Source organism: Anarhichas minor, unplaced genomic scaffold (assembly GCF_050575085.1).
Source record: "Anarhichas minor isolate MPS153535 unplaced genomic scaffold, ASM5057508v1 ptg000129l, whole genome shotgun sequence".
In the NCBI taxonomy this organism is placed as follows: Eukaryota; Metazoa; Chordata; class Actinopteri; order Perciformes; family Anarhichadidae; genus Anarhichas; species Anarhichas minor.
The window spans coordinates 182,540-198,260 of record NW_027466575.1 but is presented as its reverse complement, the minus strand read 5'-3'; the positions used below and the strand labels follow the sequence as shown (position 1 = coordinate 198,260).

Here is a 15,721-nt window from a genome sequence, read left to right as displayed (position 1 = left end):
CGCGTCTCCTTTAAATAAAAAGTTTGGAATTTTATGTGGTACTTATTTCGCTTTCAAGTCAATAAAGTAGTAAAGGAAAAACTAAGTTTGCTAGTGTAATGCATGCACAGAAAACACATTGTGATAAGTGTAACCACAAATATTAACAATATCTGGTGTAATTGATCTTGTTTTGAACAATAAGATTCAACAATAATAAAAAGTTCAAAAACATTTATTGAATTTCAAATATATTCTTAATATATTATATATATATATATATATATATAATAGTACATTGCAAATACATTGCCAATAATTGTACTATTTGCAAATATATAAAATATACTAACATTGTACGTCTAACAATTTGCAAATTAAATCTTTAAACACACTTTCAAATAAATGTAATATAGTGCATTTTCGAGAAATATAACAAAACTATACTTAACAGAGAGCAAAAAAATTCTGATTTAAGTTGATATGGTACATGTATTACTAAACAAAACAGAATGACCATGTTTCAAATTAAAACAACACAGAACACTGAACCATCAAAACAAATTGCACCGCTGCAGACTCTCGCTCACTAAATAGAAACACAAACATGCTCCACATTATGTTCCTTTCTTTTGGTTGAACTGCTCGTTGTTACACTTCCGTCTGATGACCGCTCGCACGTCCGAGGCACTCGTCTGCGGAAACTCTTGAATAACAGCATCTGTTAAGAGACGAGAAATGATGTCATACAGCATATTCATACAACAGTTTCTTCTATTTTGACCACACAGGAAATCCTGTTGAACCAATATTATTTTTTGAACAGAAAATCAGGATTAATATTGAGGAACTATATCAATATGATATGCCAATATTCCTACCAGTGCAGGTCAAACATATTTCATCACGGGTGGTGTGTTGAACATGTGATCCTGCTGCTTTATAAATCACAGAAGCTTTAAATTGTCTACATACGACTCAAGACAATTACCTACCTGTTATGGCCTGCACTTTGGCAACGTCCAGTTGTCTTTTAGGAGGTCCCACTTTCCCAGTCAGGGTGGACAGTACAAGGACCTCCTTTGTGAACACCAGAGCAGCCAGCTCCTGGCAAAAAAGGGTCATGATCGATTAAGCCGCAGGAAGGCCCTCTTTGAAACCGTCACTGTGCTGCCAGCCAAGGCGTGCTGTATATGAGAGAATCAATGGAACACATTAATATACAGTTGGAAGATCTCTCCCTACCTATTAGGAATTAATAGACCTTATTCACATATGAATACAATGCGCTTCATTATTTAAAACACTGCTAGTAGTCTGTACATCCCTCTATGGAGCGGTACCACCAGTGGTGTAGAGGTTCCCACTCTCTACTAATTCACATGACTGATGTGTGACACATGTAACCTAGTAAATCCCATCACTTTATTTCTGACACATTTGAACTTGAACAGCAGACGATGCTGGGGAAGACAAAAGGAACGTGGTGTCATTTTTCTATAGCCCTTACACTGAGCAATCAACATTTACTTCACAATGACAAGTTAAAGCAAAAAAGTTCAGCATTGTTTTCCTTTCTCAAAATCACAGACATGTTCTATACCTATTCAACAGGTGTGAACTGAGTTCTTTGTGCTGTCGCAATGACTTGTTATAACTATTAGTGATATTAGGATCTTAAAACATTTTCTGTAATACAAAACAGTACATGTGGCTGGTTACATTGACTTACCATATACTTCAGAATGAGATGTCCATCATCTTCCTCAAGTTGGATGCCGAGAGGATGGCCGCCCTTGAAAGCACTTGTCGCCTGTATGAAAGGATTACACTTGTTGAAATATCCCTCAAAACATCAATAATTACAAAAAATGTTTAGAATATATATATAGGACCTATGGTGACCTTAAAAAATACACTGACTTCATTATACATTCTCTTAATGGAATAATGAATTATCTTAGTTCTGCTTACATGACCCTACTACCTTTACTTATAGTTATTCTCATAAAGCACAACCTGGTGATTACTTTCACTTTACTGAAGCCTGCTTCTGGTGAACTCAGACTAGACTTACACAAAGTGAGCTTCTGCTGTTGCTCTGTAATGACTCAGCGTCATTGTGTTGACTGAACGGCAGCTTGCTGCTGAAATACAACGTTAACGTTCCGGTGTCACACCGTTCAGTTTACATTATGAGGGACGGTAACATTAACCCCTTGCTGTTTATTAAGTGCATCTTCAACACCATTTACTAACGTGACTTCAGTTAGCTTTGTCTAATTCTACCACACTGAAAATATTTGAAAGCACACTTGCAACCAGTCAGGAATATACAGTTGGCATTCAGCATGGCCAGTCTACAACTCATTAAATAGTCCATTAACATTTGCATGTTTGTGAAGTCCACACGCTACTAACACAGTCTAAAAGCTACTCAAATTGAATTCACCTAGCATTACACTTGAGAGCAATATCATGTTAGCTTAATGTTAACATACATGTCACCTTCACATTATGTTACTACACAACTAAGCTAACGTTAGCTGTTGTGACGTTAGATAAAGTAGCAAACACACAATTGATAGTCAGCTAAATGATTTTTTCTATCAAACACTGTTTTAAAGTGTAAAGAAAACTCTGTTTTAGAACAAATACAACACACATATGGTTATAAATTGCTTACTTACCGAAAACTGAGACCTGTGGACAGACAGCAGTGCACGAACTGTATTGCATCAAACATCAATGCACCGATTAATCGAAAACTTAATTATTGCTGTGTACATAGATAAATGAATATTAAACAGCATGTAGTCAACTACTGATGCTAACGCACTCCCATCGGCCCAGATTAATTAATTCATTAATGTATTAATTTCTTGCTTAAGGTCATTATATCGTCTTCACTTTTATTTTGAAATATTCTTCTTTCCGGGTTACCTGTTGTGCTCTGCGTCTCGTTTTAAAGGAAAAAACAAAAAAGGAATTTGCAAAAACGAAATACGGCTCGTTATTTGACTTTGGTTTTCCCGTTCTTGGTTTGAAACGAAAAACGAGAATTTGAAGCTAATACTTTGTAATTGTATTAGCTTCAGTAGGATTAAATACTTTTGATTGTAAACCAGTTTATGGTAGATTTTATTATCGAAGCGTCTCTACTGTAAACGGCAGTGGAGCGTAAATCAGCGGCCTTCTCTCCTGTGAGGAAGAATCCAAAGCCTCCACACCACCAGGAGTCACTAAAATAAAGTCTGTAAGATTCATGTGCAACAATAATCACCAGACAATAATATAGGGTTCTGAATAAGATAAGATAATCCTTTATTAGTCCCGCAGTGAGGACGTCCACAGGATCACAGCAGCAGAGTGGACACAAGAGCAACAAGTCATTTAAACAGTAAAGACTAGAAAATACATTTCCTGCTGAAAATGCGTTGGAATGCTGAAAGCTGAAATGAATCTCAAAAACATTGCTGAAAGTACAGAAATGGGAGACTACCCGTCTGAAGAATGATGAAGCCCGAAAGCATTTAAACTGCACTGCTGAAAACCCTTCTAGCTGAAATGTCTCACTATGGTGTCTGTAGCTGAAAGTATGAAGAAGAAGAAGGCTTTGAAAGTTGAAGAAGTTTAACAGGATTTGAAGATTTTCTCCATAGAGATCCCATTCAACAAAAATTGCAAAAAGCTTAATAATGTAAAGAATTTAAAGATTACAAATATGAAAATTCATATCACCCCTCTCCTGAAAGAGCTGAACATTTTGATATTTGAACGGTTTCTGTGGCTTAAAAAATGTCAACAGTAGTGATATTTGTAGAAGTATTAGTAGCATTAGAATAAGTAATAGTTGTAGCAGTAGTGATATTTGTAGTAGAAGTTGTAGTATTAGTAATTAGAAGTAGAAGTAGTAGTATCAGTAGTCGTAGTAATAGTAGTAGTAGAGAGAATGAGTGAGAGAGAGAGAGAGGAGAGAGAATGAGTGAGAGAGAGAGAGAGGAGAGAGAATGAGTGAGAGAGAGAGAGAGGAGAGAGAATGAGTGAGAGAGAGAGAGAGGAGAGAGAATGAGTGAGAGAGAGAGAGAGGAGAGAGAATGAGTGAGAGAGAGAGAGAGGAGAGAGAATGAGTGAGAGAGAGAGAGAGGAGAGAGAATGAGTGAGAGAGAGAGAGAGGAGAGAGAATGAGTGAGAGAGAGAGAGAGGAGAGAGCATGAGTGAGAGAGAGAGAGAGGAGAGAGAATGAGTGAGAGAGAGAGAGAGGAGAGAGAATGAGTGAGAGAGAGAGAGAGGAGAGAGAATGAGTGAGAGAGAGAGAGGAGAGAGAATGAGTGAGAGAGAGAGAGAGGAGAGAGAATGAGTGAGAGAGAGAGAGAGGAGAGAGAATGAGTGAGAGAGAGAGAGAGGAGAGAGAATGAGTGAGAGAGAGAGAGAGGAGAGAGCATGAGTGAGAGAGAGAGAGAGGAGAGAGAATGAGTGAGAGAGAGAGAGAGGAGAGAGAATGAGTGAGAGAGAGAGAGAGGAGAGAGAATGAGTGAGAGAGAGAGAGGAGAGAGAATGAGTGAGAGAGAGAGAGAGGAGAGAGAATGAGTGAGAGAGAGAGAGAGGAGAGAGAATGAGTGAGAGAGAGAGAGAGGAGAGAGAATGAGTGAGAGAGAGAGAGAGGAGAGAGAATGAGTGAGAGAGAGAGGAGAGAGAATGAGTGAGAGAGAGAGAGGAGAGAGAATGAGTGAGAGAGAGAGAGAGGAGAGAGAATGAGTGAGAGAGAGAGAAGAGAGAATGAGTGAGAGAGAGAGGAGAGAGAATGAGTGAGAGAGAGAGAATGAGTGAGAGAGAGGAGAGAGAATGAGAGAGAGAGAGAGAGAGAGAATGAGTGAGAGAGAGAGAAGAGAGAATGAGTGAGAGAGAGAGAGAGGAGAGAGAATGAGTGAGAGAGAGAGAGAGGAGAGAGAATGAGTGAGAGAGAGAGAGAGGAGAGAGAATGAGTGAGAGAGAGAGAGAGGAGAGAGAATGAGTGAGAGAGAGAGAGAGGAGAGAGAATGAGTGAGAGAGAGAGAGAGGAGAGAGCATGAGTGAGAGAGAGAGAGAGGAGAGAGAATGAGTGAGAGAGAGAGAGAGGAGAGAGAATGAGTGAGAGAGAGAGAGAGGAGAGAGAATGAGAGAGAGAGGAGAGAGAATGAGTGAGAGAGAGAGAGAGGAGAGAGAATGAGTGAGAGAGAGAGAGAGGAGAGAGAATGAGTGAGAGAGAGAGAGAGGAGAGAGAATGAGTGAGAGAGAGAGAGAGGAGAGAGAATGAGTGAGAGAGAGAGAGAGGAGAGAGAATGAGTGAGAGAGAGAGAGAGGAGAGAGAATGAGTGAGAGAGAGAGAGAGGAGAGAGCATGAGTGAGAGAGAGAGAGAGGAGAGAGAATGAGTGAGAGAGAGAGAGAGGAGAGAGAATGAGTGAGAGAGAGAGAGAGGAGAGAGAATGAGTGAGAGAGAGAGAGAGGAGAGAGAATGAGTGAGAGAGAGAGAGAGGAGAGAGAATGAGTGAGAGAGAGAGAGAGGAGAGAGAATGAGTGAGAGAGAGAGGAGAGAGAATGAGTGAGAGAGAGAGAGGAGAGAGAATGAGTGAGAGAGAGAGAGAGGAGAGAGAATGAGTGAGAGAGAGAGAAGAGAGAATGAGTGAGAGAGAGAGGAGAGAGAATGAGTGAGAGAGAGAGAATGAGTGAGAGAGAGGAGAGAGAATGAGAGAGAGAGAGAGAGAGAGAATGAGTGAGAGAGAGAAGAGAGAATGAGTGAGAGAGAGAGAGAGGAGAGAGAATGAGTGAGAGAGAGAGAGAGGAGAGAGAATGAGTGAGAGAGAGAGAGAGGAGAGAGAATGAGTGAGAGAGAGAGAGAGGAGAGAGAATGAGTGAGAGAGAGAGAGAGGAGAGAGCATGAGTGAGAGAGAGAGAGAGGAGAGAGAATGAGTGAGAGAGAGAGAGAGGAGAGAGAATGAGTGAGAGAGAGAGAGAGGAGAGAGCATGAGTGAGAGAGAGAGAGAGGAGAGAGAATGAGTGAGAGAGAGAGAGAGGAGAGAGAATGAGTGAGAGAGAGAGAGAGGAGAGAGCATGAGTGAGAGAGAGAGAGAGGAGAGAGAATGAGTGAGAGAGAGAGAGAGGAGAGAGAATGAGTGAGAGAGAGAGAGAGGAGAGAGAATGAGTGAGAGAGAGAGAGAGGAGAGAGCATGAGTGAGAGAGAGAGAGAGGAGAGAGCATGAGTGAGAGAGAGAGAGAGGAGAGAGAATGAGTGAGAGAGAGAGAGAGGAGAGAGCATGAGTGAGAGAGAGAGAGAGGAGAGAGAATGAGTGAGAGAGAGAGAGAGGAGAGAGAATGAGTGAGAGAGAGAGAGAGGAGAGAGAATGAGTGAGAGAGAGAGAGAGGAGAGAGAATGAGTGAGAGAGAGAGAGAGGAGAGAGCATGAGTGAGAGAGAGAGAGAGGAGAGAGAATGAGTGAGAGAGAGAGAGAGGAGAGAGAATGAGTGAGAGAGAGAGAGAGGAGAGAGAATGAGTGAGAGAGAGAGAGAGGAGAGAGCATGAGTGAGAGAGAGAGAGAGGAGAGAGAATGAGTGAGAGAGAGAGAGAGGAGAGAGAATGAGTGAGAGAGAGAGAGAGGAGAGAGAATGAGTGAGAGAGAGAGAGAGGAGAGAGAATGAGTGAGAGAGAGAGAGAATGAGTGAGAGAGAGAGAGAGGAGAGAGCATGAGTGAGAGAGAGAGAGAGGAGAGAGAATGAGTGAGAGAGAGAGAGAGGAGAGAGAATGAGTGAGAGTGAGAGAGAGGAGAGAGAATGAGTGAGAGAGAGAGAAGAGAGAATGAGTGAGAGAGAGAGAATGAGTGAGAGAGAGGAGAGAGAATGAGAGAGAGAGAGAGAGAATGAGTGAGAGAGAGAGAAGAGAGAATGAGTGAGAGAGAGAGAGAATGAGTGAGAGAGAGGAGAGAGAATGAGAGAGAGAGAGAGAGAATGAGTGAGAGAGAGAGAAGAGAGAATGAGTGAGAGAGAGAGAGAATGAGTGAGAGAGAGAGAATAGAGAATGAGTGAGAGAGAGAGAGAATGAGTGAGAGAGAGAGAGAATGAGTGAGAGAGAGAGAAGAGAGAATGAGTGAGAGAGAGAGAAGAGAGAATGAGTGAGAGAGAGGAGAGAGAATGAGTGAGAGAGAGAGGAGAGAGAATGAGTGAGAGAGAGGAGAGAGAATGAGTGAGAGAGAGAGAATAGAGAATGAGTGAGAGAGAGAGAGAATGAGTGAGAGAGAGAGAATAGAGAATGAGTGAGAGAGAGAGAAGAGAGAATGAGTGAGAGAGAGGAGAGAGAATGAGTGAGAGAGAGAGGAGAGAGAATGAGTGAGAGAGAGAGAAGAGAGAATGAGTGAGAGAGAGGAGAGAGAATGAGTGAGAGAGAGAGGAGAGAGAATGAGTGAGAGAGAGAGAGAATGAGTGAGAGAGAGAGAAGAGAGAATGAGTGAGAGAGAGAGAGAGAGGAGAGAGAATGAGTGAGAGAGAGAGAGAATGAGTGAGAGAGAGAGAGAATGAGTGAGAGAGAGAGAAGAGAGAATGAGTGAGAGAGAGAGGAGAGAGAATGAGTGAGAGAGGAGAGAGAATGAGTGAGAGAGAGAGAGAGGAGAGAGAATGAGTGAGAGAGAGAGAGAGAGGAGAGAGAATGAGTGAGAGAGAGAGAGAGAGGAGAGAGAATGAGTGAGAGAGAGAGAGAGGAGAGGAGAGAGAGAGAATGAGTGAGAGAGAGAGGAGAGGAGAGAGAGAGAGAGAAGAGAGAGAATGAGTGAGAGAGAGAGAGGAGAGAGAATGAGTGAGAGAGAGAGAGGAGAGAATGAGTGAGAGAGAGAGAGAATGAGTGAGAGAGAGAGAGAGGAGAGAGCATGAGTGAGAGAGAGAGAGAGGAGAGAGAATGAGTGAGAGAGAGAGAAGAGAGAATGAGTGAGAGAGAGAGGAGAGAGAATGAGTGAGAGAGAGAGAAGAGAGAATGAGTGAGAGAGAGAGAATGAGTGAGAGAGAGGAGAGAGAATGAGAGAGAGAGAGAGAGAATGAGTGAGAGAGAGAGAAGAGAGAATGAGTGAGCGAGAGAGAGAATGAGTGAGAGAGAGAGAATAGAGAATGAGTGAGAGAGAGAGAGAATGAGTGAGAGAGAGAGAATAGAGAATGAGTGAGAGAGAGAGGAGAGAGAATGAGTGAGAGAGAGAGAATGAGTGAGAGAGAGGAGAGAGAATGAGAGAGAGAGAGAGAGAATGAGTGAGAGAGAGAGAAGAGAGAATGAGTGAGAGAGAGAGAGAATGAGTGAGAGAGAGAGAGAGGAGAGAGCATGAGTGAGAGAGAGAGAGAGGAGAGAGAATGAGTGAGAGAGAGAGAGAGGAGAGAGAATGAGTGAGAGTGAGAGAGAGGAGAGAGAATGAGTGAGAGAGAGAGAAGAGAGAATGAGTGAGAGAGAGAGAATGAGTGAGAGAGAGAGAATGAGTGAGAGAGGAGAGAGAATGAGAGAGAGAGAGAGAATGAGAGAGAGAGAAGAGAGAATGAGTGAGAGAGAGAGAGAATGAGTGAGAGAGAGAGAATAGAGAATGAGTGAGAGAGAGAGAGAATGAGTGAGAGAGAGAGAATAGAGAATGAGTGAGAGAGAGAATGAGTGAGAGAGAGAGAGAATGAGTGAGAGAGAGAGGAGAGAGAATGAGTGAGAGAGAGAGAGAATGAGAGAGAGAGAGAGGAGAGAGAATGAGTGAGAGAGAGAGAAGAGAGAATGAGTGAGAGAGAGGAGAGAGAATGAGTGAGAGAGAGAGAGAATGAGTGAGAGAGAGAGAAGAGAGAATGAGTGAGAGAGAGGAGAGAGAATGAGTGAGAGAGAGAGGAGAGAGAATGAGTGAGAGAGAGAGAGAATGAGTGAGAGAGAGAGAAGAGAGAATGAGTGAGAGAGAGAGAGAGAGGAGAGAGAATGAGTGAGAGAGAGAGAGAGAGGAGAGAGAATGAGTGAGAGAGAGAGAGAGGAGAGAGAATGAGTGAGAGAGAGGAGAGAGAATGAGTGAGAGAGAGAGAAGAGAGAATGAGTGAGAGAGAGAGGAGAGAGAATGAGTGAGAGAGAGAGAGAATGAGTGAGAGAGAGAGGAGAGAGAATGAGTGAGAGAGAGAGAGAATGAGTGAGAGAGAGAGAAGAGAGAATGAGTGAGAGAGAGAGGAGAGAGAATGAGTGAGAGAGAGAGAGAATGAGTGAGAGAGAGAGAAGAGAGAATGAGTGAGAGAGAGAGGAGAGAGAATGAGTGAGAGAGAGAGAGAGGAGAGAGAATGAGTGAGAGAGAGAGAGAGAGGAGAGAGAATGAGTGAGAGAGAGAGAGAGGAGAGAGAGAGAATGAGTGAGAGAGAGAGGAGAGGAGAGAGAGAGAGAGAAGAGAGAGAATGAGTGAGAGAGAGAGAGGAGAGAGAATGAGTGAGAGAGAGAGAGGAGAGAATGAGTGAGAGAGAGGAGAGAGAATGAGTGAGAGAGAGAGAAGAGAGAATGAGTGAGAGAGAGAGAGAATGAGTGAGAGAGAGAGAAGAGAGAATGAGTGAGAGAGAGGAGAGAGAATGAGTGAGAGAGAGAGAGAATGAGTGAGAGAGAGAGAAGAGAGAATGAGTGAGAGAGAGAGAGGAGAGAGAATGAGTGAGAGAGAGAGAGAGGAGAGAGAATGAGTGAGAGAGAGGAGAGAGAATGAGTGAGAGAGAGAGAGAATGAGTGAGAGAGAGAGAAGAGAGAATGAGTGAGAGAGAGAGGAGAGAGAATGAGTGAGAGAGAGAGGAGAGGAGAGAGAATGAGTGAGAGGAGAGAGAATGAGTGAGAGAGAGAGGAGAGAGAATGAGTGAGAGAGAGAGAGAATGAGTGAGAGAGAGAGAAGAGAGAATGAGTGAGAGAGAGAGGAGAGAGAATGAGTGAGAGAGAGAGAGAATGAGTGAGAGAGAGAGGAGAGGAGAGAGAGAGCGAGAGGAGAGAGAATGAGTGAGAGGAGAGAGAATGAGTGAGAGAGAGAGGAGAGAGAATGAGTGAGAGAGAGAGAGAATGAGTGAGAGAGAGAGAAGAGAGAATGAGTGAGAGAGAGAGGAGAGAGAATGAGTGAGAGAGAGAGAATGAGTGAGAGAGAGAGGAGAGAGAATGAGTGAGAGAGAGAGAGAATGAGTGAGAGAGAGAGAAGAGAGAATGAGTGAGAGAGAGAGGAGAGAGAATGAGTGAGAGAGAGAGAGAATGAGTGAGAGAGAGAGAAGAGAGAATGAGTGAGAGAGAGGAGAGAGAATGAGTGAGAGAGAGAGAGAATGAGTGAGAGAGAGAGAGAATGAGTGAGAGAGAGCACTCACATTCTTCAATCACCTTAGATCCAGCCCCCCAGACACCCTCCACTCCAAAGCCCTCCGAACCCAAGACCTGAGCCCAGAGAAGAGTCCCCTATGTCAGCTGGTGCTGAGACTAGCTGCCTCCTCTCAGACACACGGGGACCAGTCTCTCAACAACACTGCTCTCCAAACACCAACCAGAGTAAAACACATCATGGCGAGATGTAAAGAAGCCTATCTGGAGCACTGGAGAGAGGAAACTGGGGGCCAAAGCAGACTGGAATGGTATCTGATGACTAGGCAGAATATGTCTCTACAGTCAGAGATATAAAGCAGAGACAGAACCTCACCAAGTACAGAGAGAGAGAGACACAGAGAGAAAGAGAGAGAGAGGCTCAGTGACCACAAACTGGAGATTGAAACAGGACGACACAAAAAGTCATGGCAACCATGAGAGAACAGAACATGTGGTCACTGTGGGACCGGTGAGGTTGAGACGGAGATGCACTTCCTCCTAAAATGCAAAACATTCCATAAAATTAGGAACATCTACCTAAACAAATTTGACTCTGTGGTTTCAGATTTAAAAAAAATCGAGCGATATCTCAAAATGAAAAGTCCTCCTAGGAGAAGGAGAGAGGGCAGACCTGCTGCCCAGTATGTACTAACATGCCACAACCTGAGGGACAGCAGGTGACGCTTTGGCGATGCCGTCTCTGGGCGTTCATGCCAACGGAGCAGATCTGAGTTTGGGTTGAATTGGGAGAGAGACGGAGAGAGAGAGAGATCTATCTATCCATGGATCTCTCTCTCTCACTTCGCTCCTCCCTTTGCTTCGGTGTCAGAGAGCTGCGGTGGTCTACAGGTAACGTGGGAGCAATGGGGGCTCTGTCTCACACCACTTTATGAGATGTTGCATTAATATTATTGTTATATTGATATTGTTGTGTGTTGATGTTATTGTATGTTTAATTTGTTGATGCTTTGATAATACTGTTTTTAAACTTTCATGCCAATAAAGCAAATTTTGAATTTGAGAGAGAGTGAAAGAGGAGAGAGAGAGAAAGAGTGAGTGAAAGAGAGAAAGAGTGTGAGAGAGAGAGTGTGAGAGAGAGAGAAAGAGGAGAGAAAGACACAGAATGTCAAAGTCCGTCCAATAAATACTTCATTTTTTGTTGTCGATAAACACTTGACTGAACACCACGAACGCTCCAGGTGGTTCATAGTGGAGAGGAGGTCTATGGCGACGGGTTATCGTTCAAACGTTTTCATGTGAAACAGAAAACCTTCCGCTCATTGTTGGTCAGCTGATGATGGATCGTTATAGACGAACAAGCGACTGTATTTAAAGCTCGTCTGAGGACGTAGTAGAGAACTGAAGGCGACAACTCCAGTGGGCGAGGCCACAACGCAGCAGCTTCTTCCCGCTTCTTTTTTCAAAACTTAAGTCTTTTATTCCTAGCACCTCTTATACATTATATTACAACTGTAATCATAGAAATGAGCCATCTAGATATTTCTTTATATATATGTATAAATGTCAGATATTAAATTACCTTCATACAAGTTTTAAATTGCGTCACATCATGTAAAGTCATTGAGTTGGTTAATAAATCATTATTCAGCATTAAAGAATTTTTCTCTTTAGTTGTAAGTGAGTGGCTCTTAAAAGAGCCTTTGTGTTGTTGTTAGTCAGCCGGTCCCGGGTGTCTACTTCTTGGCGGCCTTCTCGGTCTTCTTGGGCAGCAGCACCGCCTGGATGTTGGGCAGCACGCCGCCCTGAGCGATGGTCACTCCGCCCAGCAGCTTGTTGAGCTCCTCGTCGTTCCGGACGGCCAGCTGCAGGTGACGGGGGATGATCCTGGTTTTCTTGTTGTCGCGGGCAGCGTTCCCAGCCAGCTCCAGGATCTCAGCGGTCAGATACTCCAGCACCGCCGCCAGGTACACCGGTGCCCCGGCACCGACACGGTGGGCGTAGTTGCCCTTCCTCAAGTGTCTGTGGACACGGCCGACGGGGAACTGAAGCCCGGCCCGGGAGGACCTGCTCTTCGCCTTCGCTCTGACTTTACCGCCTCCTTTTCCGCGTCCAGACATCTTTCTATGTTCGATTGTTGAGGTTAAATCAAAGAATAACTCAGCGAGAGCCAAACCCGCCACTATATACGAACCAAGCTGCTCTCTGATTGGTCAGAGTGAGCGTGTCTGTGATCGCCCAATCAGAAGAGAGCTCTGCCACAGCGGTTTCCCGCTGAGCGCTTTCCTTTTGAAACATTCAGCAGCAACACCGGGGTTTCAAAATAAAACGTGACAGATTAAACCGGAAGTTATTTAATATATTTATTTTGCCAATCATAGTTATTTTTAAATCCCTTTGTTATTCTGTAAATTACTTTTGTTTATTTTATTGTTTGTTTGTTTACAAGGGAACTAAACTACGTCTCTCAGAAACACGTGAACAAGGGTTAGACACAATGATGTAAACACACATTTCAAAATAAAATGTGACAGATTAAGCTGTAAATAAATACAACTGTGAATTGAAATACAAGCTGCCATATTTTAATGACGGCCTTGGTGCTGGAACATTCTCATACAACACAGTTAGTTATCTTTGTGCAAAAGCAAGGGTGAATTCTTCTCCTGCACAACAGAGACACAGTGAAGTTCAACAGAGTTCAGAGCAAAATTACTTATGCATGAATACGATATACTGAGTAGAATATATACTACGTAAAATACATTACCATTACAAAAGACACTTCATTATTTTACTATAACTGAGTATTTCTTCAGAGTAGTAGTAGTAGACACGTTGATGTCACGTAGGAATGAGATGCTGCAGTGTGTTAACGGTCACGTTCTTCTGGTCTTCAGATCCGTCAGCCTCTCTCTCATTGGACGTTAAAGGAGCCTCTTTGATCAACCAGCTTCTGCAGGTTCTGACTGACGTCCCTGAAGTACTGCTGGATCTCAACCTTCTGTCTGCCGTACCTTTGATCATAATAAACCTCGTGATATTTCTCGTTGGGGACAGAGAGACCGATCTTGTACCACTTTGAATCTTCTGTTACCAGAAATCTAACCGGTACAAGTAAGAAGGTTATTAATTTGATCCAGCACTTTGCCTGGATCAGCTCTTTGTGCTTCGTGAACAGCGTCTCCAGGTCGCTCTGGTAGATCGAGAGGAGTTTCTCTACGGGGTCGCAGGTTCGAATCCCTCCGAGTCTCACCAGGTGAATCAGCATCTGGACGTGGAAGGCCGCTCCGTTCACCCAGGCCTTCAGAGCCGAGGACGACATGTGCCTGTCCCTCACCATGGAGTTCTTCAGCTTGGTGAGGGCGACGCTCAGCAGGCACTCGATCCGCCGGATGTCGCTCGTCAGCTCGTCGTTGTCGTGAAGGTGCATCACGTATCTCTTCAGGCACTCGTCGATCTGATCCCAGACCTCCGAGGCCTTCTCATCGGCGAACACGCTTCGCAGAGCGGCCTTCGTGCTCTCCTCGGGAGGACTGAAGGAAACGATGTCGATGAAGACGGCGACGGCCAGCGCTCCGAGTCCGGCCAGAGCGGGAACTGATGTTAAGCCGGCCAGCTTGCCCGCCAGACTCTTGATCCAGTCCACAGCACAGTCGCCCGCCTCCATCTTCCTCGTCTCGTAGTGTCGTTTCAGACCATCTGAAGCAGAAAGGCTGGTGAACATCACAATGCTCTTGTTGACGGTCAGATCTGGATCCCTGGTGAGTTTCTTCCTGAAACACTCCAGTTCTTCCTCCTCTATCCTCCTCATACGCTCCTCGCTAAAAAACATTACCCATATCGCTCTATCCACGTCATACAGCATGTTACGCATCATCTTGTTCTCAGGATCAGATCAAAGATGGAGGTTGTAGATTCTGTGTACAAACAAAAACAACACACAGTGAACATTGTCCTCCAAATATCATCATACAAACAAATAAGAGTACGTCACTTGTTTAATGGCCGAGAAGTACCCCAGATCTGGTTTCTCTTTCAGACGATAAAATGAGTCCCACCCTCAGCTGCTGCACCGTTAAAGAGACAAACACATTAATGCACCAATAATCAGAACACAACAATATAATAATCCAGATTATGAAGTGGGCCATTCTGTACAGTGAGTACTTTTACTTTTGGTAATTTAAGTGTATTTAATATATAAATTATATTCTAACTACAGAGCTGAGAGAAGAAAAGGATGATGTCACGATGACATCATGTGATGAACTTCCTCTCTACGTCCGCTGTGATTGGCTGACGTGACCAATCCACAGTGATGGAAAGTTACTGAGTACATTTACTAAAGTACTGTACTTGAGTACAAATTTGAGGTACTTGTACTTGAGTGTTTTCTGTTCATGCCACTTTTTTACTTCTCCACTACATCTCTGCAGTAAATATTGTACTTTCCACAGTACTGTACTACTGCACTATATTATTATCATTATGAAATACTGTGTTACAGTATTATGTGGTAGTAGTACTTTTATTGTAACACAGTATTTTCACAGTGTGGTAGTAGTACTTTCACTGTAACTCAGTGGTGGGCCATGCATTCTATACCTGGGCCTTCACTGCTGTCCTGCAGCTGAAACACAGCTACAGTTATTATTAGTTTCATGTCAAAATGAAGCCAACACCTGTAGATAGAGTGCGTCTCCTCTCTGCTCTGACTGCAGCTGGGACTGCTGGCCTGTGTGTGCTTCGGGGCGGCGGAGGAGCTCACGGCAGCACCCGCTGCTCGTTCACCGCAGAACGTACAGAAAACGTCAGAAAAGTCTCCAACACCAGAACACGTCTCTAGATTTGTCACTAGTAGCTTTTGACAAAAAAAGTCTTCATGAGGGTTTGGAAAGTTGCCAGATCTAGCGAGAAAGTCGCCAAGTTGGCAACACTGGCACCGGCTAAATGTGTCCCCAGAGCAACATTGGACGTAACAATGGTTCCTATCACATATAAAACCAAACAATCCATCTTCATAAAAACAAGTTGTACAAATAATAATATATAAACAAGCATCTTAAAGCTACTGCAGATGTAAAAACAAACGCATTTAACTTACCAGAGCTGCTGTTCACTATTTAGCTGCTGTTCCTCCTTTCTTTGTTAATAAAGAGTTTAATCTCACGGTTGTTCAGTACATCCGTGTGTTTTAGTTCCAGTAAGAAGTCCTTCTCCATTCATGGACGCCAGTGAAGACAGTCGAGCCTGCCCAGTTGTATTTCTTGAACACGTTTTAATGCGTTTGAGGCTGAAAATGTCCGCTCCACAGAGGCAGCAGATATTGGGATTGTCACCGCCCAACATGTCAGGCTAGCCCACTGACCAATCACGTAGTTGTAGGCCAGCTAGCAGCTCTGACACGTCAAAGAATACGCCCAACATGTCAAACTAAAGATCTGATTG

General features: G+C 43.7%; 2 protein-coding genes and 1 long non-coding RNA gene across 3 annotated transcripts; all 3 read right to left on the bottom strand.

Moving 5' to 3' along the window:
* Positions 1-903: 903 nt before the first annotated feature.
* LOC142941124 (uncharacterized) lies at positions 904-2,836 on the bottom strand. Its single transcript, XR_012951106.1, has 3 exons — positions 2,670-2,836; positions 1,712-1,792; positions 904-1,166 (listed from the first exon to the last, which is right to left on the bottom strand). It is a non-coding gene; the product is annotated as an uncharacterized LOC142941124 (long non-coding RNA).
* An 8,420-nt stretch (positions 2,837-11,256) lies between these two features.
* Positions 11,257-12,407, bottom strand: LOC142941126 (histone H2A-like). Its single transcript, XM_076083421.1, has one exon. The coding sequence runs from the start codon at positions 12,388-12,390 to the stop codon at positions 12,007-12,009; it is 384 nt and encodes a 127-aa protein (XP_075939536.1). The 5' UTR covers positions 12,391-12,407; the 3' UTR covers positions 11,257-12,006.
* Positions 12,408-12,833: 426 nt separating this feature from the next.
* Positions 12,834-14,293, bottom strand: LOC142941117 (uncharacterized). Its single transcript, XM_076083407.1, has 2 exons — positions 14,109-14,293; positions 12,834-13,972 (listed from the first exon to the last, which is right to left on the bottom strand). The coding sequence occupies exons 1-2, from the start codon at positions 14,110-14,112 to the stop codon at positions 13,188-13,190; spliced, it is 789 nt and encodes a 262-aa protein (XP_075939522.1). The 5' UTR covers positions 14,113-14,293; the 3' UTR covers positions 12,834-13,187.
* Between the last annotated feature and the right edge of the window lie 1,428 nt (positions 14,294-15,721).